Source organism: Pelodiscus sinensis, chromosome 25 (assembly GCF_049634645.1).
Source record: "Pelodiscus sinensis isolate JC-2024 chromosome 25, ASM4963464v1, whole genome shotgun sequence".
NCBI classification, from domain to species: Eukaryota; Metazoa; Chordata; order Testudines; family Trionychidae; genus Pelodiscus; species Pelodiscus sinensis.
The window spans coordinates 18,686,843-18,714,698 of record NC_134735.1 but is presented as its reverse complement, the minus strand read 5'-3'; the positions used below and the strand labels follow the sequence as shown (position 1 = coordinate 18,714,698).

The following is a 27,856-nucleotide window of genomic DNA, read 5'->3' as shown; positions in this document are numbered from 1 at the left end:
CAAGGCTGTGGAGAGGGAGGATGCTCCAGTAGTTAGCAGCCTAGGACTTAGGAGGTTCCAGTTCAATTTCCTGCACCCTCAAAGACTTCCTAGATGATGTTGGGCAAGTCACTTAGGCCTTCTGTGCATCAGTTTCCTCTTTGCAAAATGGGACTAATAGTGTTTCCCTGCCTCACAGGGGTATTGTAGGGATACATACTTTTAAAGAGTTTTGAGGCACTCAGATACTACATTATCATTTTGAAGTACTCAGATAATACAAGTTTCTAAAAGGATGTTTTAAGGAAGATGGAGAAAAATTGTTCTCCTTGGCCTCTAAGGATAGGATAAGAAGCAATGAGCTTAAATTACATCAAGGGAGGTTTAGGTTGGACAGCAGGAAAAACGTCCTGCCTGTCAGGGTGGTTAAACCCTGCAATAAATTGCCTCAGGAGGTTGTGGAATCTGCATCACTAGAAATATTTAAGAGCAGGTTAGACAAACACCTGTCAGGGATGATCTAGACTGTGCTTGGTCCTGCCGTGATGGCTGGGGATGGGACTCGAAGACCTCTCAAGATCCCTTCCAGTTCGAATGTTCTATGAATCTATTATTCTACATTCATGAGAATCTAAGATAGATGTTAATGTATTTGTATGTTGCTTATTTTATAGTATTAGGACACTAGATTCATTTAGAAGATTTGCTGAGCTAGACCAAAATCAGGAGCTGTTGGTTAGTATTAGCCCTAGGAATTGTCAGAAAAGGTCTAGTAACTCAAATTCTATGGCTACATCTACATTGGCATGATTTTGCGCAAAAGCAGCTGCCTGTCTACACTGGCGGGGAGTTCTTGCGCAAGAACACTGACATTCTAATGTCTAAAATCAGTGCTTCTTGCGCAAAAACTATGATGCTCCCGCTCAGGAAAAAGCCCTCCTGTGCAACTGTTCTTGCGCAAGAGGCCAGTGTAGACAGGCCACATTAATTTCTTGTGCAAGAAAGCCCAATGGCTAAAATGGCCATCGGAGCTTTCTTGCGCAAGAGAGCGTCTACACTGGCACGGATGATTTTGCACAAAAGCGCCTCTTAGCGCAACAGCACATGCCAGTGTAGACGCTCTCTTGCGCAAATATTCTAACGCAAAAACTCTCGCGTTAAAAGTATGGGTATGTCTACACTACAAAGTTAATTCGAACTAACAGCCGTTAGTTCGAATTAACTTTAATAGCGGCTATACATACAAACTGCTAGTTCGAATTTAAATCGAACTAGCGGAGCGCTTAATTCGAACTAGGTAAACCTCATTCTACGAGGAGTAACGCCTCGTTCGAATTAAGTAGTTCAAATTAAGGGCTGTGTAGCCACTTAATTCGAACTAGTTGGAGGCTAACCCTAATCAGGTTGCCCTGATGGCCACTCTGGGCCAAACCAGGGAAACTTTTCTGCCCCTCTCCCAGCCCCAGAGCCCTTAAAGGGGCACGGTTTGGCTACAGTGCCTGTGCCAGTTGCAAGCCTGCCAGCACCCAGCCAGCAGACCCTGCACCTGGCATGGCATGAGCCAGCCACCCGCTGCCACCCAGCCCTCCGCCTCTTCCCAGGACCAGGTTGGCGGCTCCTAGGAGCCTGCCCAGGGCCACAAGAGGCAGGCGCCCGCGTGGTCTAGTGCGGAGATCGTGGACATTATCGAGGTTTGGGGGGGAGGCCTCCAGCGTCCACGACCTCCACACTAGGCACAGGAATGCAGCCGTCTAGGGCAGGATATCTGCCAGCCTGGCCACCAAAGGCCACATCCAAATCCAGGAGCAGGTTTGCATGAAAATCAAGTTGTTCCAGTGAGACCCCCGACCCTGAGCCCTGCGCTTAGAACATAAGAACATAAGAATGGCCGTACTGAGTCAGACCAAAGGTCCATCTAGTCAAGTAGCCTGTCTGCCGACAGCGGCCAACACCAGGTACCCCAGAGGGGATGGACCGAAGACAATGACCAAGCGATTTGTCTCGTGCCATCCATCTTCAGCCTTCCACAAACAGAGGCCAGGGACACCATTCCTACCCCCTGGCTAATAGCACTCCATGGACCCAACCTCCATGAATTTATCTAACTTCTCTTTAAACTCTGTTATAGTTCTAGGCTTCACAGCCTCCTGTGGCAAGGAGTTCCACAGGTTGACTATAAGAAGAACTTTGTGTGAAGAAGAACTTTCTTTTATTAGTTTTAAACCTGATGTCCATTCATTTCATTTGGTGTCCTCTAGTCCTTATATTATGGGAACTAATGAAGAACTTTTCTTTATGCACCCTCTCCACACCACTCATGATTTTATAGACCTCTATCATATCCCCCCTCAGTCTCCTCTTTTCTAAGCTGAAAAGTCCCAGTCTCTTTAGCCTCTCTTCATATGGGACCTGTTCCAAACCCCTAATCATTGTACTTGCCCTTTTCTGAACCCTTTCCAAGGCCATATCTTTTTTGAGGTGAGAAGACCACATCTGTACACAGTTCTGAAGATATGGCGTACCATAGTTTTATACTTCCCCTCCTCCTTCTTCCCCTGGCTTCCCCCTTCCAGCTCCCTCCTCCCAGGTTTCCACCTCCCCTCTCCCACCCTCTTTCTTCCCCTCTCCCACCTCCTTTTCCCAGTCCCCCAGAGGTTAACTCACCCCCCCCCCCCGCTCCCAGTTTTGTTAAATAAAGAGAGTTTCTATTTTTGAACACGTGTCCTTTATTTTTTACATCAGGAAGAGGGGGCTCGGGAAGGGTAAGTGGAAGGAGGTGAGGGAGGAATGGGGCACGAGCCCCCGATGGGGAGGACTGGGGTGGCTCTGCGGGCTCCTCGGGGTGGAAGCTTTCCTGTAGGGCCTCCTGGATCCTGACAGCCCCCTGATTGACCTCCCCCAGATGGCAGCCTGCGGCAAGTGCAGCCGGGCTGATGGTCGAGTGCTGTAATGTGCCGAGTGTGGGCATTCAGGGCACTCCAAGACAGGACTGCTTTGCTGTCCCCATCGAGTTAGACAAGCAAGCGGGGAATCCTGAGAACTGTCTGTCCGGGGTGGGGGTCGGGTCCTTTTAAGCACAGCCCTCGGCTAGCCTGAGGAAGCAGCTCCACACCTTAAGTCCTAACCTGATGCCCTGACGGCACTGGTTCTGGCCAGCCTTAACTTCGGTTCAGGGTCCACTCAATGTGGACATGCTATTTCGAATTAGCAAAATGCTAATTCGAATTAGTTTTTAGGTCTAGATGCACTCATTTGAATTAGCTTATTTCGAATTAACTAATTCGAATTAAGTTAAATTGAATTAGTGCTGTAGGTTAGACATACCTTATTTGCGCAAAATCTTGCCAATGTAGACGTAGCCTATCTATATCTTTCTCACTCTCTCTTAACCAGCAACTAGAATAGGCAGCTAGGCCAGGCTAGTATAGACCCCAAAAATAACAAAGAGAAAATGATTAAGAAAGGTGTAATGAAGTTCCTTGTGAGATTTCCTTACAAAGGACACATTCTACTATCTAAAATGAATTCCTATGAAGTGAACTGTACAACTCCTCAGAGAAAGGTAAACAACAGATAACAGCCTAATGGTGGAACTGCTCATACCTGAGCAAAGAAAGCTGTGCTGGTGACTCGCTGATTTTCTGATGGGGAATTTACCCAGGGGAGGAGGCTCTGTATGATCTCCACTGTTATTAGTCCAGATCTTTGCAGAACACTGGAAGACAAAAGGAACCACTTATGGGGCAGACTGTGCACTTCAAAAGCTTAGCTGCTATGACCATACAACTCTAAAACCTACGCATGGAAGCTCTGTGTTTCTCACCCAGGACACCCCGCACAAAGCTATACCTGAAAGTTCCCTGTCAGTCACTCTATTTGTTGCCGATCCCTGAGGATGAAATGCTGTCTCCTAGATCTCTTACCTCACCAGCAAACACACCCCCTCGTGGTGAGTCTGCGGATTTTCAAGAAGCATCCAAGTTCTCTGCTTCCAGAGTGTTCTTATCAGCTTCTCATTCACAGCCTTGAGAAGCACAGCCTCTAATGCTTCAATAGAAAGCCTGGGGGAAAAGAGGCACAGAACTGTAGTAACCAATAGAAAGGCACAGCCTAAGCAGTCAGGAAACCCCAGTTACTTGTCAGGGCTGTTGTTCATTGACAGTTCATCCATTGACAGTATCCTGGGGACCACTGTTTTTGGAAGGACTTAATTCCAGGAGGTATTTCAGTCTCATACATCTCATATTACTAGTGTTGCTATGGTCAACATTTTGCAATCACTTTCTCCTATCTGCAAGGCGTATGGGCACTAGCACAGTACAGTAATATGGAAAAAATTCACAATCAGACCACAAAAGCTGGGACACAGAGAGATTAGTGATCACTAATGGATATTTTGGGGCCCTATCTCCAGCGAGATGTGACAGGGTGCTGAGAGCTTGTACTTGGGGTCAGCACTCTGGTAACTACTAGTACTAATTAGCTTCCCCAGAGAAAGCCTAATTGGATAGAAATGTACCTGATTGCCTGGCTAGAGTGGGGCTATAGAATCAACAAACCTATTATCCCATTAATAAGGAATCTGCCTAAAGGGACACACAGAGGAGTGTTTGAGGGAAACAGAGAGCAAAATGCTAGGAGAGCCTTTCAAAGGGAGTTCTCTGAATGGAAACACTTTCCCTCCATCTGGAGGAGGGACTAGAAAGCTGAGATATAATGTAACGGTGCTATGCATGGACAGGTGGATTAAAACACTGCACATAGTCTACACATCGGTATGTACAGACAAGAAAGTCTCAACACGGGCAACGACTCCTCCGAAGTTTGGAGAGTTTTATGACAGGAAATGGAAACCAGCCACAGAAGGTAGCGTTCTGCAAAGTGGGGCCTGAAAATAACCCTGATGTAGTTTTGGCTACCCTTAAAAGAGCAGCAGGTGGACCTGTGAGACACAGAGCAATGTGTGCCCTTCAACTGACACCACACAGCAGTGCGGATGGGAGGAGCTGCTGGTGCAGGACACTGGTTCCCAGGCATGACAGGGCCATGCGCCTCTCTGTTGGTCACAATGGCTCTTGGGAGCAGAGCCCTGTGGATGTGTAGAACCCAATGTCTATCTGCAGATCTCCGTGTCCAGGGGTAGATGTTTGTATTCGCGCAGGGCTCTAACCATTTTTTGCCTGTATTCTAACTCATTATCACTGACATCTCTGTTCTTTGATAATATACCAGTTCTTGTTTTCCCTATAAATACATCTAAGTGTTGTATGTTTTCCAGAGCTGAGTTCTAAAGTATAAGTGTAAGCAGGGGCTGAACTACTGCTTGCAATCAGCCAGCGAAAAGGAGAGACTACACCACATTTTGGGGGTGGGCATGCTCACTCAAATTGTTTAGCCCTGTAAGATAATTAACTGTTGATATGTAAATACAGGCCTGTCTGATAATTAACTGCTTCATGCTGGGATGGGGAAGGAATCTGGGGTGTGGTTATATAAATCCAATTCAGCCAGGGCTCATGGAGGACTGGTTGTCAGAATGGAATGTGATGTATTGTAACTAATTTGGCTGTTGTGGGGTCACAAACCATGCTACCCCTAAATGTAGGAACTGTAAAATATGACACCAGTGCTTGCAGGAGAGACACCATCATTGTAAGGGGTCTCAGATAAACAAGCCTCCCCCTTCCAGAGCTGAGTGAACTGAGTTGGGGACAAAGGGCTTGAGCCAGCCTGCTTCATGCCTGCCAGGTGTCAGCTGTAAGGCTGGTTCAACCTGTCTCTCTCCTCCCCCCCCCCCCCCCCCCCCGCCTTCTAAGGGTAGACCTAAAGCAGACTCCATTAGGAGTCTTTTTGTTATTCCAGTGGAAGCTGGAATCTTTTTGCCAGCCTAGGTGGTAGCTAAAGAGTTGAAATCACTAAGAGCTGAAGTCACTGGTTTGGCATGGAGCCAGACCCATTGCGGCCAGCAGAGGGGCTGGTGGGAGAGACCAGAGGGTGGCCAGCAGGGCAGCTGGAGAGGAGCAGTGGCAGGCAGCCAGCAGAGCGGCTGGTGGAGCAGCAGACCACAAGAGCAGCACGAAGGTGGCATGGCCTCAGGCTCAATGGGTGGAGTCATCAGGGTGATGTGTCTGGGACTGTACTGACAGAGCTGTAAGTGGGGCGTTTGAAGTGGGGTATGGAGAAAGTTTGGGTAGGTGAATGGGACCCTTACATTGTTGGACTAGTGAGCCTGAGGGGCAAAGGACATTGCTCAATCCATTTGAGCTGGGATGGTTACTCGTGGGTTGGTTATGAACTCTGGCTGTGGTATTTTCCCAAGCTAATGCCATGTGACCTCTCTCTCTCTCTCTTTCATTAAAAGTTTCTTTTCTACACTCAGACTCTGTGCTTGCAAGTGGGGAAGCATTGCCTCTCAGAGGCGTCCAGAGGTGTGTGAATTTCCCAAGCTACTGAGTGGGGGCTCAAGACTGTTGTGTGTGAGATGGATGAAAAGGGAGTGTGTTTGTGTGTGGGGGGGGGGGGTTATTTGTTGTGTGCTGAGCTTGTGTTTCTCTGTTTGGTTTAGTTTGGTGTTTGTTTGTTTGTTTGTTTGAAGGAGCTTCTAAAAGGTTTGAAATCTAGAAGCCTATGTTAATTGGCTGAGCCTCAGTCGAGGGAGGGGCTACCAGAGCTATATAAGCCTGTGAGTCCGTGAACAGGGAGCTTGGAGAGGGACTTTGGAGTGGGAGTTTAGAGGGCACTAGTGACTTCTGATCTTCTTTAAACCTAACTTTTATAATAATCTATATTCCAGAGATTTAATAAGCCCAGTTTTTACTTAAATTTATTCATAAAAAAATGGAGACAGAAGCCCAGCAGCGGAGTGGGGGCTATCCTGTTTATTACGTCGAGTGTAACATGTATGATTACCTGCCCTGTGGGCGAGTGGCGTATGTGTGCACCTGTTGCAAGGAGCTCCTGGCCCTCAGAGACCGAGTTCGGGCTTTGGAGGCCAGGGTGGCTGAACTGGAGGAGCTAACAGAGGTAGAGAGCTATGTTGATGAGACTTTCCAGGACACTGTAGTACTGTCCCACCTCCAGTCTGAGAGTCCCAGTGCTCTTAAGGAGGATGAAAGTCTCAAGGGAACAGAGAATTCAATGGGAGCAGAGGGAAACCATCCCGTAGTTGGGACCCTCCTTCCCGAGGATGTTGCGGTATCCTCTCGCACCAACGATACCTCTGAGGGGGAGGGAATGCCAGATGTTAGGAAGAGGCAGGTGTTAGTAGTGGGTGATTCGATCGTTAGAAACATAGATAGTTGGGTTTGTGATGACCAGGAGAACTGTATGGTCACTTGACTGCCTGGTGCAAAGGTTGCAGATCTCTCGAGGTATCTAGATAGACTTATGTCTAGTGCTGGGGAGGAGCCGGTGGTCGTGGTACATGTAGGTATCAATGACATAGGGAAGGGTAGGAGAGATGTCCTGGAGGCCAAATTTAGGTTGCTAGGAAAGAGACTGAAATCCAGGACCTCTATGGTGGCATTCTTGGAAATGCTTCCAGTTCCACGCGCAGGACCAGGTAGGCAGGCAAAGCTTCAGAGTCTCAATGCATGGATGAGACGATGGTGTAGGGAAGAGGGGTTTGGATTTATCAGGAACTGGGGACACTTTTGGGAGAGGGGGAGCCTATACAGGAAGGATGGGCTCCACCTAAACCAGGGTGGAACCAGACTACTGGCACTAAACATTAAAAGGCCGTAGAGCAGTTTTTAAACTAAGAGATGGGGGAACGCTGATTGGTGCGGAGATGCACGTACATCGCAGGGAGACTTCTCTTAGAGGAGAATCCGTTGATAGAGATTCTCTAAGCTGTAGTCAGAAAGAGAGGACAAAGAGACTGAGGCCTGAGGAGGCCTAGATAGTAGTGTTTGTGTTGCCAGAGCTTGGTGGTTTCAGGGAACTGACCTATAGCAAGCACAAACAAGACTTTCTCATATTAAAAGCAGGTGATGGTAAGGTGCCTCATAACCCTGAGAACTCCTGGGGAGTGTCACCCAAATGGACTGGGATTCTCTTTGTTTTGCTCCCTTTCTTCTAATTACCTGCAAGGGTTGCCCTCACATAGTTGTTGTCCTTTTCTGAATAACCTCCTTCGGCTGCTCATCCTGGGCAAAGGCATCTTTTGTCTTAGGGTTTGGCTGATCTGCTGCAGGAGAACAGTAAACAACTCCGGGAACAGCTCCTGCACAGTTTTGCTCAGCTGCAATGCTGACACCACTTCAAAGATGGCACATGTTGCCTGAAAGGAGAGCATGGTAAAAGAAGAGGTCTCTTCCTAACACTATCACACTCTCTCCCCTTCTGATACCTGCTGGACTAAATTCTCACTCCTGTCACTAACTTGATGAATGACCGAGAGCAATTCACTCCATGTGTGCCTTAGCGTCCCATATCTGTAAAAATGTGTACGACCTATCAAGGCATGTTGTGAGTTGTACAAAACATCTGCAAAGCACTGTAAGAAATCTGATTCAAAGACTTTCTAATTGCCAGATAGTATTAAGTGAATCAGCCACATACTCTAAATCTGCCATCTGTTGTTCCACAGAAAGCACAGCTGGAATCCAGGAAACAGTACTTCAGAAAAGAAGTGCCCATATGACAATATTATACCACTCATCTAGCTTTCCATCAGCATGTTTGTCACAAGGCAGAGAAATACATGTCTGTCGTCTAACTTACTGTGAGAGGTTCAGCAGCTGCTAAATGCAGGTCAGTTTTTGTCTCTGAGGTCATCCTTCCTTCTTGGCTTGTTGGAGTCTTTATTTTTTCTATTAGGACCTTCAGGACTTGAGGGGCGAGCAAGGGATCTGTCCCCAGAGATCTCCACAGCTCAGTGGTGTCACTGCAATTTAACATAAGTTATATGTGACCCCTGGAGACTTTTGTGGCTCTGACTATATGCATCATATTCAAGTAAAGAACACATTTTCTCCTTGACTATGATCAGGGCTCACCAACCGCGCTGTCCGGCGAACTGTGCATGCACAGATCGTTCTGCGCATGCACAGGTCGCCCGAACCCGGCTCTTCCAGGTTACAATCTACACGCCATGGGTGAGTAGATTGTATTATTTGTCAAGCCCTGCCTATGACGAGCAAGTTCAGAGTGCTGTCCTCCTTATATGGTCCTCATGTTTTACATATTGAGTTTCTAGTTACAGAACTAAGTTAAGTTACATTTCAGGTTACATTTCTACAGTGCATGACTATTTTGGGATCCTGGAGGTATCCCGAAATAGCTACCCCACATTTATACAAGCAGCCCGTTATTTTGAAATATTTTTCAAAATAATGGGCACACTATTTTGCCATCCCAAGAAACTTTGTTGCATGAGGGATAAGGGATGGCTTGAAATAGCGCATTATTTCGACATTTGGTGCTGTGTAGAAGCGCCACATTTCAAAATAGGCTATGCAAAATATGATACGCAATTTGCGGAGTGCAAATTGTGCATCTTATTTCAAGTTTAGGGTGCTGTATAGACACAACCCTAGTCTTACTGCACCATAACCATTAATGCTAGACTTCAGAAGGAAAGGACACAGAGCTCTAATCACAGTTCCTGTTTTCCTACTTCTCAGTAGATATGGAATCATGAGCATATGATGCCCAAAGATCTAGGGCCTGGGAGACAAGTTGAAGAAAGAAAAATGATCTTCCTACTAACTGGATGTACAACTACGAGAACAAATATTTGTGGCTAGCCCATGACCTCTTCACAAATGGCATTCCCTGGCCTCTATTTGCCAGAATGGGCATGTTCTGTTCACTCCCTATGGGGCACCTGGCATTGGCCACTGTCTGAAGACAGGATCCTGGGCTAGATGGACATTTGGTCTGACCCACTACAGCCGTTCTTATGTTCTTAGATTCCAGCACTGATGACTGATAATTCAGCTAGGGATGTTTGAATGAAATGATAGATATGCTTACCGCCCTGTCTTTAAGTACCAAGAATGACAACTCCATTCCAGCAGCCATACCCTTGCTGATACCAAAAGCCTGGTACCCTATCCTGGCTAATCAGCCAGGAATTTGGATTTGAAGCTTTCATGCTACCAGAAAACGAACAGTCACTGGCAATTTCCAGGGTGATGTTAGTTCAGGGGTCTGGAGAGGCAAAAATCCACTCCAGTGATGCCAGTAAAGGGAAGTCTTTAGGATGCCAAAGCAACTATTAATTAATGGAAACAGAATGAAACTTAATTTCTCCCTGCACCCACCTTGACATGGTCTTGGACCTTTCTGCAGAAAGACCCAAGCTATTAACCTTTAGGAATTATCTCAAACTGTCTGTGGCTTAAATGAAGCCTTACATCTTCCAGTGAAGCCGTGGGATCCATGGTTACCAAAATGAACACTGTAAGGAGCAGTATATACCTGTCCATCGGCAGACGTTTGATGAGGAGGCTGAAGATCACTGCCTCTAGGTGATGGTGAGCTAGAATGGACACTGACTCCACCAGGAACTGCCTCAAGCTACCCTGCTGGATGGTAGGCATATGAAGATATATTCTACTCAGGATATCTGGCACCTGGACAGAATAAAACCAGAAAAAATGTCCCTTTTCCATTCTCTCCATTCATTCTGCAGAACCAAAACGTTTATTTAGTCGTTTAGCAATTTGCTGTTCTTGTAGAAAATCCTCCCTTCAAAAAACAGGTATTTAGACATGGCTGCATAGATTTAACCCACAAAAATTATACATATCTCTGCCCATACCTTGCTGCAACACCGGGTTAAGACATGCTGAGGCCCGAAGCTATGACAAGTTAAAGAGGCCTCATTGCATTTCCAAAAAAAACCCATGTATTATTCTAACAGAAAGGAAAATGAAAATAGAAATAATAAAGTTATCTATCTATCTATCTATCTATCTATCTATCTATCTATCTATCTATCTATCTATCTATACATAGGCAAAGAGGCAAGTAAAAACTAGCAATTTTGGGGTATTTTTAGAGACCCCTCATTATCTGAGGCCCTAAGATGTAGTTCACTTAGCTTGTCTCTTGGGGCCGGATATTCTCTTTTTGCATTTTACTCGGAGTCTAATTTTTCCAAGCCTTTCATGGCTGGAAACTGTGACAACAAGATAGACAAATAATCAAGCATCTTCCTTTTCACTTGGGGTACGGTTACACTAGCTCGTTAGTTCGAGCTAGGTAGTGTAATGAGGGCAAGCAGAGTTGCAAATGAAGCCCAGGATTTAAATATCCTGGGCTTCATTTGCATGTTCCTGGGTGCTGCCATTTTAAAATCCCCCTTAATCCGAACACCGTGCCCGCGGCTACATGCGGCACGGAGTAGGTAGTTCTAATTAAAGATCCTAATTCCATGAGGAGTAACGGTAGTTCGAATTAGGATCTTTAATTTGAACTACCTAGTCCATGCCGCATGTAGCCGCGGGCACAGAGTTCGGACTAAGGGGGATTTAAAAATGGTGGCGCCAGGGAACATGCAAATGAAGCCCGGGATATTTAAATCTCGGGCTTCATTTGCAACTCCGCTTGCCCTCATTACCCTACCTAGCTCGAACTAACGAGCTAGTGCAGATGTACCGTTAGATTATCTCTGTCTTCTGCTGTTGATTCCCCCATTGCCTGACTCAGGATAGGAACACAGATGGAATTAACTTCCAATCCCAGGGGGAGAAACAGCAAGACTTGTGTTCACTGCAAATGATGGCAAAGACCTGAAAGCCTGCAGGTTAGCCAGAAAAACCTCTCCAGCTTCTATTTTACCTCATCCAGCATGGCACCTCCACACTCCTTCAGGATAATCTTCATCCACAGACCGGCTGCTGTGGCACAGGAGGGACTAGCAGACAGCATACCATCCAGTATGGCCTCAATAAAATCTGTGGCTTGGTCAGAGGGAAAGTACTTACTAACCACCTGTGGACAGATCAAAAACAGGAAAGATTGCAATGATAGTCGGCTCCAGTACTTTTAAGAAAGGAGGCCTAAGAGCTGTATAGGAAAATAATGTATTCATCAGCAAATTGCTAATTGGGCTCATATCTGGCAAGGCAGTTGCAATTAAAATTTTCTCTGTAATCTTTCTAGCTACCACATCTCTATTCTACACTAATAATATCAGGTTAGATCTTAGGTTGTACAGTTAGCACAACATTGTATGGGACAAACAGGATGTAAATTTCCAGTTTATATTCTATGATGTACATGACATCTTTTCACAAAATATAAAAATATGCAAAGAGATGCATGCACACAAATATAGGTTCAGGTAAACACACAAGGTGACAAGACTGGTTTCTCAGCTTGATGTCCCGCTCACATATTTTCCCCCTGGATGGATGGATGGATGGATGGATGGATGTGCACACGCACATGCATGGGCATGTTCATGCAACTGTCTGGAATCTGTTTTTTACATGGCATTCATAGCATATACCTATGAAAAGCATGTTACTGATTACACATGAATGCCTCACTCCCATAGCTCGCTCCAAGTGTGGAAAGACATCACGAAAGCATAAAACAATCATGGAAACATAGAATACTAGGACTGGAAGGGACCTTGAGAGGTCATCGAGTCCAATCCCCTGCCCTCATGGCAGGACCAAATACTGTCTAGACCATCCCTGATAGACATTTATTTAACCTACTCTTAAATATCTCCAGAGACGGAGATTCCACAACCTCCCTGGGCAATTTATTCCAGTGTTTGACTACCCTGACAATTAGGAACTTTTTCCTAATGTCCAATCTAAATCTCCCTTGCTGCAGTTTAAGCCCATTGCTTCTTGTTCTATCCCCATAGGCCAAGATGAACAAGTTTTCTCCCTCCTCCTTATGGCACCCTTTTAGATATCTGAAAACTGCTATCATGTTCCCCCTCGATCTTCTCTTTTCTAAACTAAACAAACCTAATTCCTTCAGCCTTCCCTCATAGGTCATGTTCTCTAGACCTTTCATCATTCTCGTTGCTCTTCTCTGGACCCTCTACAATTTCTCCACATCTTTCTTGAAATGCGGTGCTCAGAACTGAACACAATACTCCAATTGAGGCCTAACCAGCGCAGAGTAGAGCAGAAGAATGACTTCTCATGTCTTGCTCACAACACCCCTGTTAATGCATCCCAGAATCATGTTTGTTTTCTTTGCAACGGCATCACACTGCTGACTCATATTCAACTTGTGGTCCACTATAACCCCTAGATCCCTTTCTGCCGTACTCCTTCCCAGACAGTCGCTTCCCATTCTGTATGTATGAATCTGATTGTTCCTTCCTAAGTGGAGAACTTGGCATTTGTCTTAAACTTCATCATATTTACCTCAGACCATTTCTCCAAGTCATTTTGAATTATGACCCTATCCTGCAGATTAGTCGCAACCCCTCCCAGCTTGGTATCATCTGCAAACTTAATAAGCGTACTTTCTATACCAATATCTAAATTGTTGATGAAGATATTGAACAAAGCCGGTCCCAAAACAGACCCCTGTGGAACCCCACTTGTTTGCCTTTCCAGCAGGATTGTGACCCATTAATAACTACTCTCTGAGTATGGTTATCCAGCCAGTTATGCACCCACCTTTTAGTAGCCCCATCTAAGTTGTAAATACCTAGTTTATTGATAAGAATATCATGCGAGACTGTATCAAATGCCTTACTAAAGTCTAGGTATACTATATCCACCACTTCTCCCTTATCCACAAGACTCGTTATCCTATCAAAGAAAACTATCAGATTGGTTTGACATGATTTGTTCTTTACAAATCCAGGCTGGCTGTTCCCTAGCACCTTGCCACTTTCCAAGTGTTTACAGACGATTTCCTTAATTACTTGCTCCATTATCTTCCCAGGCACAGAAGTTAAACTAACTGGTCTGTAGTTTCCTGGGTTGTTCTTATTTCCCTTTTTATAGATGGGCACTATATTTGCCCTTTTCCAGTCCTCTGGACAAGGGAAAATGAATGGTGCACAGCCACTAGAACAGTCACTTAGGGTACGTCTAGACTACAGGCTTCTGTCGACAAAGAGCGTCTAGACTACATTGAGTTCTGTCAACAAAGCAAGCTGCTTTGTCGACATGGCAGTGTAGTCTAGACGCAACCCTACAGGCAATAAGACCATCTGTCGACAGAACTCTGTCGACAGAAGGTGTTATGCCTCGTAAAATGAGGTTTACCAGCGTCAACAAAACTGCTGAGTTCTGCCGACGTTATGTTGACAGAACTCAGCGGCAGTGTGGACGCAGGTATAGTTTTGTCGACAAAAGTCCACTTTTGTCGACAAAACCCTGTAGTCTAGACACACCCCTAGTGTCTGTTACCTTAGCCATTTTGCAAGATGCTTGAAACAGAGCCTCAGGGTCTGGAGTTGTTAGTGCCTCACGGAGACATCTCAGCTCCTCCTCTGCTGACCCCAGGTTTCTGCACTGACCTAGGATAGAGAAAAGGAGAAAAAGTATGGCAACATGTAATAAAACTGAACCTCTGATCCATAGATAATCATACAGGCGGATCTATGGGGGTATGTTATTACCAGCTGTGTGTGAAATTTTGGCCCCACTAAAGCCAATGACGAAATTCTTGTTGACTTTAATGGAGTTAGAATTTTACCATCAGGCTATGTGTGGACTATATCCCTTTTTCGGAAAAGGGATGTAAATTAGACGTATCGCAATTGCTAATGAAGTGGGGATTTAAATCTCCCCCACTTCATTAGCATAAAAATGGCTGCAGCTTTTTTCGGCACGGAGCTTTGCTGGAGAAAAGCGCCAGTCTAGATGCTGATCTTGTGGAAAATTAAGCCTTTCCCGAAAGATCCCTTATCCCTCCGAAAAAGGGATGTAGTCTAGACGTAGCCCCTATGTCTGAAAGTTAACAGTAATGGCATGTGATTCATTGCGATTCATACAGGATTAAACAGGCACTGTATTCTGTGTGGAGCATCTTTCTCTGTATATCTGGTTTCAGTAGCCACTCTGCTCTCAGTATTTAAATCTAATCTCTTAGTCAAGCACAACTCATGTAGATTGTTCTGAGGTTCTGATTTGGAGGAGAATCCCTCTACTGAACTCTCATTGTAAAAGAGATGGGGCTGACCAAAAGCTTAGGTAGGAAACCCAGGCTCTTCGCTCACTTCTAAATCATGAACTGTCTCTTTAAGGGAAAGTTGTCCTGCTCTGTCATCTCCCTCTCCCCACCCCACTCTGCAGAGGGGGGGACATATGGGCATATGGCGGGGGAGAGAGTGTGTGTGAGACAATGTGTGTGTGTGTGTGAGAGAGAGAGAGAGAGAGAGAGAGAGGGACATGCTGGCTGCCAGAGAAATCTTAGAAACAGCGCACTGCCTCTTTAGATAGGCACTCCGTTACTCACCATACTTCAGACTGGAGCAGCACTATTGTATGTGTCCCTCTCCCCAAACTCTGCTCTGCAGAGATGATGACAGGGGCAAAGGGGTCACCCTGACTTCTGCACGCCTTCCTGCTCACCTCCCCTCCACACACCACTAGCAGCAGATAGGATGGAGCAAGGTCGGAGAGGGGCAGCTGAACACATGCTGCTGGCATGCTTGCTAATCAGCTGAGCGCTCCAGACAGAAATTCTGGGGAGAAGGGCAGATCTGGCCTGTGTGCTATATTTTGCCCACCCTCTAATATTTGCAGATTATTTATTATTTGTGCAGTTCTCTTCCAGCAATGTACTTACAAGGCCCCAATCATTCTGTTATATAAGTGTCGCTAACAAGACAGAAAGAATTACAGATGGAAAAAATGGTCATTACAACAATGAAAGAAAGTGAAGAGTTACTTACACCTGCTCATGGTCTCCTCACCTTGTATATTGAGAATACAGTTGATACAGTCAACCACCCACTGACGCGATGAGGTAATTGAAGCACAGGTATATGGTGCTAATAGCCCAATCAGATATCCAAAGTGATCAAAAGTTTCCTGAGGCTAATTAAAAAAGAATGAAGAATGAAAGTTCTCCGGCTATACTGGACATTATTTGCCTTCCTTATTGTGAACTCCATTACTGTACCTGGGTACGGCACATTGGAAAACATAATCCTTGTTGTACATGCAAATTGATGGGGTCTAAATTAGCTGTAGCACTCAAGAAAAATCTCAGAGTCATTGTGGATAGTCCTCTAAAAACATCTGTTCAACACGCAGCTGCAGTTAAAAATGCTAATGGTATGTTAGGAACCACTAGGAAAACGGATGAATAATAATATGATAAATAATAATAAATTAGCAATAGGGATATATTACCGACCACCTGACCAGGACAGCGATACTGACATTGAAATGCTGAGGGAGATTAGAGAGGCTACCAAAATAAAGAACTCTATAATAATGGGGGACTTTAATTACCCCCATATTGACTGGATACATGTCACCTCAGGAAGAGAAGCGGAGATAAAATTTCTCAATGGCTTAAATGACTGCTTCTTGGAGCAGCTGGTGCAGGAACCCACAAGGGGAGAGGCAATTCTTGATTTAGTCCTGAGTGGAGTGCAGGATCAGGGCCAGGATATAATCGTTACCGGACCGCTTGGGAATAGTGACCATAATATAATAACATTCAACATTCCTGTGGTGGGAAGAACACCTCAGCAGTCCAGCACCCTGGCATTTAATTTCAAAAAGGGGAATTACACCAAAAATGAGGAGGTTAGTTAAACAGAAATTAAAAGGCACAGTGACTAGAGCAAAGTCCCTGAAAGCTGCATGGAAACTTTTTAAAGACACCATAACAGGGGCCCAACTTAAATGTATACCCCAAATTAAAAAACATAGCAAGAGACCTAAAAAAGAGTCACCGTGGCTTAACCACCATGTAAAAGAAGCAGTGAGGGACAAAAAGGTATCTTTTCAGAAGTGGAAGTCCAATCCTAGTGAGATAAATAGAAAGGAACATAAACACTGTCAAATCAAGTGTAAAAATGTAATAAGAAAAGCAAAAAAAGATTTTGAGGAACAGCTAGCCAAAAACTCAAAAAGAAATAACAAAATGTTTTTTTAAGTACATTAGAAGCAGGAAGCCTGCTAAAAAACCTGAGGGTCCCTTAGATGATTGAGCTATAAAAGGAGCAATCAAGGACTATAAAGCCATTGCGGAGAAACTAAATGATTTCTTTGCTTCAGTCTTCACGGCTGAGGACGTTGGGGAGATTCCTGAATCTGCACCGTCCTTTGTGGGTGATGAATCTGAGGAACTGTCCCGGATTGAAGTGTCATTGGAGGAGGTTTTGGAACAAATAGAAAAACTTAATGTTAACAAATCTCCGGGACCGGATGGCATTCATCCAAGGGTTCTAAAAGAACTCAAATGGGAAATTGGTGAGCTATTATCTGTAGTTTGTAACCTATCCTTTAAATCGGCTTCCGTACCTAATGACTGGAAGGTAGCTAACGTGACACCAATATTTAAAAAGGGCTCTAGAGGCGATCCTGACAATTACAGACCGGTTAGTCTAACTTCAGTACCGGGCAAATTAGTTGAAACAATAGTAAAGAATAAAATTGTGAAGCATGTAGAAGAGCATAATTTATTGGACAAAAGTCAACATGGTTTCTGTAAAAGGAAATCCTGTCTTACTAATCTGTTAGAGTTCTTTGAAGGGGTTAACAAACATGCAGACAAGGGGGATCCAGTAGTTATAGTATACTTGGATTTTCAGAAAGCCTTTGACAAGGTCCCTCACCAAAGGCTCTTGTGTAAATTACATGGCCATGGGATAAGAGGGAAGGTCCTTTCTTGGATTGAGAACTGGTTAAACGACAGGAAACAAAGGGTAGGAATAAATGGTAAATTTTCAGATTGGAGAGGGGTAACTAGTGGTGTACCCCAAGGGTCAGTCCTGGGACCAATCCTTTTCAACTTATTCATAAATTATCTGGAGAAAGGGGTAAGCAGTGAGGTAGTAAAGTTTGCAGATGATACAAAACTGTTTAGGATAGTCAAGACAGAAGCAGACTGTGAGGGACTCCAAAAAGATCTCACCAAACTGAGTGATTGGGCAACAAAATGGCAAATGAAATTTAATGTGGATAAATGTAAAGTAATGCACATCGGGAAAAATAACCCCAACTATACGTACAGTATGATGGGGGCTAATTTGGCTACGACAAATCAGGAAAGGGATCTTGGAGTTATCGTGGACAGTTCTCTGAAAACTTCCACGCAGTGTGCAGCGGCGGTCAAAAAGGCAAATAGGATGCTGGGAATTATTAAGAAAGGGATAGAAAATAGGACCCAGAATATCTTACTACCCCTGTATAAAACTATGGTACGCCCACATCTTGAATACTGTGTACAGATGTGGTCTCTTCACCTCAAAAAAGATATTTTGGCCTTTGAAAGGGTTCAGAAAAGGGCAACTAAACTGATTAGGGGTTTGGAATGGGTCCCATATGAGGAGAGGTTAAAGCGACTGGGACTTTTCAGTTTAGAAAAGAGGAGACTGGGGGGGGGATATGATAGAGGTCTATAAAATCATGAGTGGTGTGGAGAGGGCTGATAAAGAAAAGTTATTTATTAGTTCCCTAAATAGAAGAACTAGAGGACACCAAATGAAATTAATGGGTAGCAGGTTTAAAACTAATAAAAGAAAGTTCTTCTTCACACAGCGTGTAGTCAACCTGTGGAACTCCTTGCCAGATCAGGCTGTGAAGGCTAGGACTATAATAGAGTTTAAAGAGAAGCTAGATAATTTCACGGAGGCTAGGTGCATGAAAGGCTATTAGCCAGGGGATAAAATGGTGTCCTTGGCCTCTGTTTGTCAGAGGCTGGAGAGGGATGGCAGGAGACAAATCGCTTGATCATTGTCTTCGGTCCAGCCTCTCTGGGGCACCTGGTGCTGGCCACTGTCGGTAGACAGGATACTGGGTTAGATGGACCTTTGGTCTGACCCAGTACGGCCGTTCTTATGTTCTTATCATGCCACTGTTTCAAATCCATGGTACACCCACACCTTGAATACTGCAAGCAATTGTAGTCCTCCAACTTAAATAAAGTTAGGTTATAATTGGAAAAAGTTCAGAGAAAAGCAACAAAAATGATATGGGATATGGGACAACTCATACAAGGAGAAGTTAAAAGGACTGGGACCATTCATCTTAGAAAAGAGATGCTTACAGGGGGGTATGATAGAGCCATATAAGATGATCAGAGATGCATGATATGGGTGTCCCTATATCTCTGACTGCCTGGGGCTGGGACTGGACAACAGGGGAGAGATCACTCAACAATTGCCTTGTTCTGTTTGTTCCCTCTGATGCATATAACACCCACCACTGTCAGAAGACAGGATACATGAACCATTTGTCTGGGGGATCCAGAATGGCCATTCATGTTTTATGTTCTTATCTGATTAAATAGAAATAGAAATTCAACTTTAACAGCCTGAGAGTATAAGAATGCATCTATGACACTGACACAGCCAACCTATGTGTGACCCACAATAACTTAACAAGCGGCACTGCAATTGTATCAAGACAAGTCACTTATATGTTATTTCAAAGGGTGTGTCTAGACTACTGAGTTTTGTCGACAAAAGTGGACTTTTGTCGACACAACTATACCTGCATCTACACTACCGCTGAGTTCTGTCGACATAACGTCGACAGAACTCAGCAGTTTTGTCGACGCTGGTAAACCTCATTTTACGAGGCATAACACCTTCTGTCGACAGATTTCTGTCGACAGAAGGTGTTATTGCATGTAGGGTTGTGTCTAGACTACAGGGTTTTGTTGACAAAGCAGCTTGCTTTGTCAACAGAACTGAATGTGTCCAGACCCTCTTTGTCGACAGAAGTTTTGTCGACAGATACTGTCGACAAAACTTCTGTCGACAAAACCCTGTAGTCTAGACGAACCCAAAGAAAAGTCCTAGACTAGCGATCACCAACATCATGCATTTTGGTAATAGATATGAAAGGTAGATGTTATGTATTATTGTCTGTATTTATATCTTGCTAGAAGTTTAACATAACCAAATTAGCTTGTAGATTCCAATTCCTTTTCATGTCTTAATTGCCTTAATGATATGCAACTGTCTTCAGTTAACCTTAAGATCAAAGATATAAGACAGTACAAGAAAATATTTTTTACATTGCCTTCAGCTTAACTATCTGTGTTGTAATGGAAGACCACGATCGGCTAATTACCTTATGTGAATGACTATCACCCATTTACCAGTGTATGCATAGGAAATAGAAAATTAACTTCAAAACAAAGCACGACAGGAGATCTGCATGACCTATTCTTTCTCAGGGAGAGATCCTGCTTCGACAATTTCTGTGAGGAGGCTTGCCAACCGGCTAGAATAGCTATAAAAGACAAGTTATGGGACTGATCTTCTCTCTCCAGTCTGCTTAAACTTTGAACAGGGGACGTGTAAGCCATAGGACATAGATCTTCCAAATAATTATTTGGAATAGTCTGGGAAATGCATGGAAAAACTAACAGCCTTTGCATCTAAACTGACTCTGGATGTTGACCGGTTAGCATGATTCCAGAGAGACTTTTACAAGCCAGCCGTTTATTCCACCATGGTTGTGATCCTGAACTATGAAAAGTGAAAGTCATTTTAACAAATATCTATCACTTAACCATTTGTAACTCTCTTCTTTTTCCTTTTAACAACAAATCTGATATTCGGTTATTAAGGATTGGCTGATATTTAGGGAAGACCTGTGATTCATATTAACCTAAGGATAAGTGTCTAGTCCTTTGTGATTGGTGATTATATTAGACTTAGTTGTCTAGATGGGAACCAAGGTCTGGAATGCCTAAAGGGTACTATTGTTTGGTATTTTGTTAACCAGAGTAGAAGCTCTTTTCTTACTGGTTTGGTGAATCTAATTATAAAATCACTCGTCTGGGGAACTGTCTGCCCTGTTTCTTACAGTCTGGCCTGAGTGCTGTCACAGCACTCTTATGGAAACCTTTCTCTTATGGAAGCTGAGGGATCTTAGTCACTTTGAGGCCCCAGCTGCAGGCCTAGTAGAATTTCTCATGCATTCACGTTGAATGTCAGATTTGATTTAAGTGGGGAAGTCAGCTCAAGGAAGAGTAGAACTATACTCACTGTGCTATTAACTATCTCCTGATAGGCAGTTAGCAGCCAGACACTGGCCTGCAAGGCCCTTCCTCTCTCCCACTCCTTCTCTGAACTGAGCCAGGTCTCTAGTAGCTGTTGGCAAAGCAGGAGAATGGACAAAGTTAGTACCAGAAAATCCCTCCCAAACATTTCTTTTAAATAGGTTTGATTGTCACTAAAATCCCTCTCCAAAGCATTTAACTTCCATATAGCAAAAGATTTATATGTCTCCAAAAAGAGACCCTTGTATATACAAGTCCCAGGGACCAGATTCACCTCTGGTGTACGTAACTCCATCAAAGCCAAAGGAGTTACATGAGAGATGAGTCTGGCTCTGTGTATGTGAGGGCTTCTGTAGACTGTCTGATGGCAGCTGTCTAGCACATTGCATGCAGTTTGGGGTCCGGTGCTGTGTTCTCTTTCCTGGACAGCTTCTCCCATGCTGAGTGGCAAATGACAGAGAGGAGCAGAGAAGTCTCCCCAGCCCAGCTCCTTTTATAACTTTATTTTCATACCAACGTTGCACCTAACTCCCCTCCCCTCCGCTCTTCAAACTATTCTGTTTATGTCTGAAGAGCAGGAAGTCTTTGGTGAATGAGTTTCCATACACAGAGCTTAACTCAATACTAATTCATTCCTTTTACAAGAGGTGATCAGTTCTCACTGGTCCTCTTGAATTTGGTTACTGCACTGATGATTTTCTTTCCTGTCCATGTAGTGTTAACTATACTGGAAAAACTAGATCTCAGTCCACCACTGGCATAAAATGGAACAGCTCCCATGGATTTCAATGGGACACATTCCCACTTACTTCAGGAAAAAATTGATGCTTTCTCCCTAAAATTCACCCGCTGCGGAAAATTCCTCCACAACAGAAGCTTGAGCATCATCCCTGCTATAACACAAGAAACAATTATCACCCTGGTCCTATGGGCTACTCACATGAAACATTTCCTGGAACCAGTCTGGGGTTGGTTCTTCCTCAAGCAGGATCTTCATTAGCTCACTAAGGGCTTCTAAGGAGCACTCATACATCAACTGAAACCAGAAGAGAAGGAGTGAGGCTCAACACCAGATAATTTCTGCAGGAGGTGGAGGTGAAGTTAGCCATGACTTTGCAGGGAGGCCATGTATGGCTGCTATCACCCAGTGCTTGCTGGGCAGAGATCTCAGTGGAGTCTGCCAGAGGGGAATTGGTGTCATATACCTCTATGTGCAGAGTATCCTCTAGTTTCTTGCCTTCCTCTTTCATCTTCTCCAAGGGAGGAAGGGGAAATACACTTTTAAAACACAGATCAAGGATCTCACGGTTTTCCTCCAGGGTCAGAGATGGTTTGAGTTTGCTGTCCGAAGACAGAAAGAGAAGTCACGTGTTAGATTCAATACCATAGCCAAGTAAAAAATGGGTTAAATGAATAAAGATTATCCCAATCTAGAACCCCAAATGCAAACAGCCCTTCACTTTGCAGCTGTGCACCTCTTTGTACCTCTGTTAATTATTTGCTCATCTAGAAGTAAAGCTAAAACTTCAATTCCCTTTTTAGAGGAATCCACCAGCTTCCTTCCCCCTGCCAGCTAGCCAGACACCTCCATCCCCACCCGAACTCTTCTCCGTAGTATGGCATGCCCCACAACCTCCACTCTTGTGCCTTTCAAGCACAAATCTCCAAACAGACATGACGCATTCAAACCCTCAAAACAAAAACACCATGTGAGCATCAGCCTGCTCCCAACCTGACACTCATGAATTAACAAATGAGAAGACATCACAGTGCCAAGAAATATGGCATAGAATATCCTACCACAGCTGTCCAATCGCAAACATTGCCTCGTAACGAACTGGAGACACCAGGGAATCCAATGGTTCCTTTTTAATGAAGTCCTGAAATGCATGAACAGAGACATAAAAATAGGAAGTGGGTTTGAAAGGCAGAGAAGCCTCCCCCTCACCTTCTGAAACAGGGCTTTATGCCAGACCTGTAAGAAACAGACGCTGTTTCAGTGGCTCTCTGCCTCAGAAATGGACCGTAGAGACATCTGCTATACACAGGTCAGCAAGCTGTATCCTGGTAACTCATCAGACACTATCCATTCCTTCCAGTTACAGCCCACAATATGCCAGCATCCCGGCCAAGCACAGTGGACCCAGCATTCTGGGTGCCAGGCAGGTAAATCATGACACTGCAGTAGTATAGCTACAGCCAATGGAAAGAATAACATCTACCCGGACAATCAGTCTCATTACATAATAACAAAATCCCTTGTAGCTCAGGCTTCAAAGTTCCTAATCACTCACCATCATGTAATCAAGGAGCTCCAGTTTGTAAGAGAATTCAAATGCCTGGGAGTCTCCAGTCTTCAAAACTGCACAGCTAATCTCTGTTGCATTCTGGATGAGGGTTGATTTCAGGTCCATGTCCTACATTTCCAGGAAAAACAAGAGGATGTGGGTGAGAAACTGAGAGAATCAGATTCCAGAAGAGTAGAAATTAGATCTAGTCTCAGGAGAAGTGTCTGCAGACCCCAGAAGACAGAGAACCCCAGCTCTACACCCATCTCAGAAAAAGAAAAGGCCCAGGTTGATCAAGTAAACCCAGGTCCATTTACACAGAGTAGTCATGACTCCTGCTTGATGTGGGAGGGAAAACAAATTTTATGCAATTTAAACAAGAAACTTGTGCCTAGTAAATGCACAAGATACGAGGGCAGATTATTTAGAATTTAACTTGTTCGCAACATTGATCCCCAACACCTGAAAAACAAAATGTAAAACCGCTACTAGCAATTTCTATTGTGCCACATTATGCACATTCTACAAATATCCTGGTTAATGAATATGAAGTAGAGAGATATCACTATTACTGACTCTTCCAAAAAAGCAGGAAATGTGCCCAGTCTGGGTGTGTTGCAGTGGACAATATCAGGGGCCATAGTTCTTAATATTTGTATTTGTGAACTACTGGAAAATGTCAACTTGGTTCATTTGTGATCAACTTTTTTTGACAATGAGAGTCTCAGTTAGGCTAAGTCTAGACTGCAAAGTCTGAAAAAGATACGCAAAGTATGAATCTGTCTCTGCTTTTCTTTCAAAAAAGGCTTTTTCGAAATTTGGAAAAACCTGCTCTTTCAAGCCATCCCTTCCTTCCTCATAAATCAAGGTTTACAGGGATGGTGAAAGAACGCATCCACTTTTCCAAAAAGTGGATGCGGTATTGCTTTTCTGGGATCCCTCTGGGATCCCGGAAAAGTACTGCAGCCTAGACATAGCCTTAGACAGAGTAGAATGGAATGGCAAAGTGATGTGGAGAGATTAGAACTATGCACTGAGACCAGAATCAGGGCTGGCAAGTGGACAGCCATATATCTAAGGAGCAGAAATAATGAGCAGGCAGACAAATAGGAAGACAGATATGGGGAAAGGGAAGTAGATAGTCCAAGAAACAGTGATAGCAAATAAACTAAATACAAGCCAGCACTATTCTCCCTTGAGTAGCAAGAGGTAGAGCTAGATACTCATACATATTAAGGAAATTAAGGTGCATCGACAGGTCACCCTTACCTCGAAATAGCTTATTTTGAAATTTGGCATTGTCTAGACAGCAACAAATTTTGAAATGAAGCACTATTCCAAAAAGTCCCTTAACCCTCATGGAACAAGGTTTACAGGGATGTTGGGATAGTGAGCCCGTTAGATTTCAAAATAACGGGCGCACTCAAAAGATGCGGAATAGCTATTTCGGGATACTTCTGATACCCTGAAATAGGTTCACAGTGTAAACATAGCCTTAGAGTGTTATACTGCACAGCCTGAGTGTGACTGCATCCGAAATACTATGTAACTGTGACCTAGAGAATTTCAGAAGAACACAGAAAAACTAGAGAAAATACAAACAACAGCAACAAATAAGATATTTGTTACAGCTCACACTCCATCCATGAAGGTTTTAGATTTGATGCACATGACAAACGGTTGTTCAAAGGAGATTTTTAGAAAAATAAGCCCTCTCTTAGAAAACTCAGGTCCAGTGGAGGCACTGATCTAACTTCAGAGTAATATCCCCAACACTTATGCAAAAACTCTTACTTGGCAACCGGTTCTATAATGGTGTAGGATGTTCTCTGTGATGTCTGCCTCCACCCGAGACAGAAGTTGCTCTTTTGGAGCATGCATAGCCACTTTGCTGTATGTCAGCATCAGCGTGCTGCGGGTCTTGGCTCTTTTCCCGTGATGGTAGTCCTGGACAATTGGAAATGTCACAAGAGACAATTACTTCTGATTCATTTTGCCTTGAAATTCTGATCTGTTGCTGACTGAGGAATTGCTTTTGGCAGCGATAATAGCTTGTACTTGAAAAATGTATTTAAGCCAAACCATAACTGCGTGAGGCACAGAGGTATTGGTGTCTCAAACATACTGATTGGATAATTCTGACACAGAGAGCCCAAAGTTTTGACCCTACCCCAGTGACATAAATGGGAGATTTGTCATTGACACTGATAGGCACAGAATTAGGTGCTAAATGATATGCCTAAATCTGCACAGTGAGTAAACAGCAAATCTGGCAATGGTGGCCAAGAGACCTAATATGCTGTTTTATCCTCTGGATAAATGGTTCTCAACCAAAGGTACGCAGAAGTTTTCGAGGAGGACAGATCAGATCATTTCGATATTTGCCTTGTTTTAGAGCAGGCTACCTAAAAAGCATTAGCAAAGTTACAAACTAAAATTTCATACACACAATGACCTATTTACACTGCTCTATATACTGCACATTGAAATGTAAGGAACATATTTATATTTAAATTAATTTATTTTAATTGGTATGGCATATGAAAATGGGAAATTAAGCATTTTTTCAGTAATAGTGTGTTGTGACACTTTTTTGTATTTTTATGCATCACACAGAGCACATCCATTGGGGGACAGTGTTAGCTGACCAATGAGACTCTACCGGGGCAGGAGATACTGTCTCTAGTTTAGAGGGAGAGGAAGTTTGAGAGAACCCCCTGGCTCCTTTACCTTCAGGTGACCAATAAACCCAGAAATCGTAAGTTTATCCATTGCTGCCCCAAACTCCTGAAGTGTGTTCAAGATGAGGTCCAAGTGGCTCTCGGCAGAGAATGAAAGGATGGAAATGACTCCCTGTTACTCAAGAAAAATATTGGTTAGTGAATCTGACCAGGTGCCCAATAGACCCCCACAAGTCAATTCCTTTCACCCAAAGTAGTGTAAAGTGCCAATTAGGCCTGAGACCTATGGGAGGGGGGAGCAAAGGGTGAGTGAAATAGCAACAAAGAGGACATGAAGCAAAATGGCATCTGTCCCAGGACAACTGAGAGCTGAGTTGCCCAGGGGACATTCAGAGGGTACATGATAAGGTAGGGAGAGGGACAGGGTCCTTACCAGTCTATCAGGGGCTTCCATGTAATCTGTTGTCTTCAGAAACTTCTGAATCTGTGATTTAATATGGACCGGGTCCTGACAAACTGCCAAGCAAATTCCTAGTGCCTTATAGAGGAAACACTGAAAGAAAGAGGCCAGCATTGAGATATCAAGAACACCACATGCTTGTCAGTATAGAACCAACCCAGCAACACACACTGACACAGGAAAAAACAACCGAGCCAAGACCAAGCACCCCTGCTGCAGACACATCCCATCATCTTCCGCCACCCAGTTAGGGAACAATTCAGTACCAATAGCTGCTCCAAGCAAATGCCAGCAGGGGAAGAGCAGGGAACAAGCAAACACAAATTTTATACACAAAAAAACCAATGAAGCAGAGAGAAGTCTCATGCAGCCCTCCAACAAGAATTCCAAGAGCAATTAACTAGAAACTAAACCTTAACAGAGAACAAACCTTCTCTTTGGAGGGGCTGGCATAGCCGGCCATCTGCTGGCTCAACTCAGAGCTTAGCTGGCTGCTCCAGGCATTGTCATTTATCTGCTCCAGAGATGTTCTGAGGAACTGTGTGTAAAACAAGAGCTGGTTTATTGAAAGAATTTTTGGTTGGGGCTTGAGAGTTTTTTCCCTTCCTTGTTCTCTGTTGTAACCATTCCAATATTCAGGTGTCATAGAAAGATTATTTCCCTATTGAGAACTATGAGCATTGACAACCCAGACTTCCTCTGCCGGTTGTTCTTTAACCTTTGCCTTATGATTCTGCTCAGTCCCCAAACTCAGATGCACAGCAAATTGGAGAATGAGATCTGACCATTGATTTTATAGCAGACAGAGGATAGGTCTAGTGAACTTTGATCAATGGGCCATCATTAACAAAGAGCCAAGCACCTTCTCTGAAGTGCTACAGACTCTTCATAACACTTTCTGCGGGTATGCAGGGTTGTGAGGTATCTCACTACCACCTGCCCTTGGCATGAGGAAGCATTCTCTATGCCTGCCAGGTGTCAGCTCCTGACTCTGCCAGACACAGGAAATGCAAGCACACCCTTCTCACCCGGACCCAGCTTTGCTGTCCTGCAGATAAGCAATAGGCATGCTTCAATCATCACACCCTCTACATATTCCCAGAAGGTCCAGCCCCTGTTCCACTGGACACTCCCAGAATTCACAGGTTTACTACTTACCACCTTACTATTTTCACCTCAGCATCACTGATCCATTTAACACACCGCTCTTAGGTGCATATACAGTGAAAATAAGTAGAGTTTCATTCACAAAGAATGGAAATTTGAGAAGCAGCAAGCAGAATTAATGTAAACAAAGATTACGTAAAAGTAAA

The 27,856-nt window shown here is 44.1% G+C and overlaps 1 protein-coding gene and 2 long non-coding RNA genes across 3 annotated transcripts; all 3 read right to left on the bottom strand.

The window, feature by feature from the left end:
- Window positions 1-8,072: 8,072 nt before the first annotated feature.
- On the bottom strand, window positions 8,073-10,498 carry LOC142819954 (uncharacterized). Its single transcript, XR_012897644.1, has 3 exons — window positions 10,405-10,498; window positions 8,704-8,866; window positions 8,073-8,260 (listed from the first exon to the last, which is right to left on the bottom strand). It is a non-coding gene; the product is annotated as an uncharacterized LOC142819954 (long non-coding RNA).
- Window positions 10,499-11,760: 1,262 nt separating this feature from the next.
- On the bottom strand, window positions 11,761-23,078 carry LOC142819878 (maestro heat-like repeat-containing protein family member 2B). Its single transcript, XM_075908524.1, has 7 exons — window positions 22,915-23,078; window positions 22,320-22,455; window positions 22,055-22,150; window positions 21,101-21,205; window positions 15,836-15,959; window positions 14,325-14,434; window positions 11,761-11,922 (listed from the first exon to the last, which is right to left on the bottom strand). Exons 1-7 carry the CDS (start codon window positions 22,935-22,937, stop codon window positions 11,761-11,763), a joined length of 756 nt encoding a protein of 251 aa, XP_075764639.1. The 5' UTR covers window positions 22,938-23,078.
- A 2,123-nt stretch (window positions 23,079-25,201) lies between these two features.
- Window positions 25,202-26,638, bottom strand: LOC142819882 (uncharacterized). Its single transcript, XR_012897555.1, has 3 exons — window positions 26,517-26,638; window positions 26,133-26,255; window positions 25,202-25,349 (listed from the first exon to the last, which is right to left on the bottom strand). It is a non-coding gene; the product is annotated as an uncharacterized LOC142819882 (long non-coding RNA).
- Window positions 26,639-27,856: the final 1,218 nt, after the last annotated feature.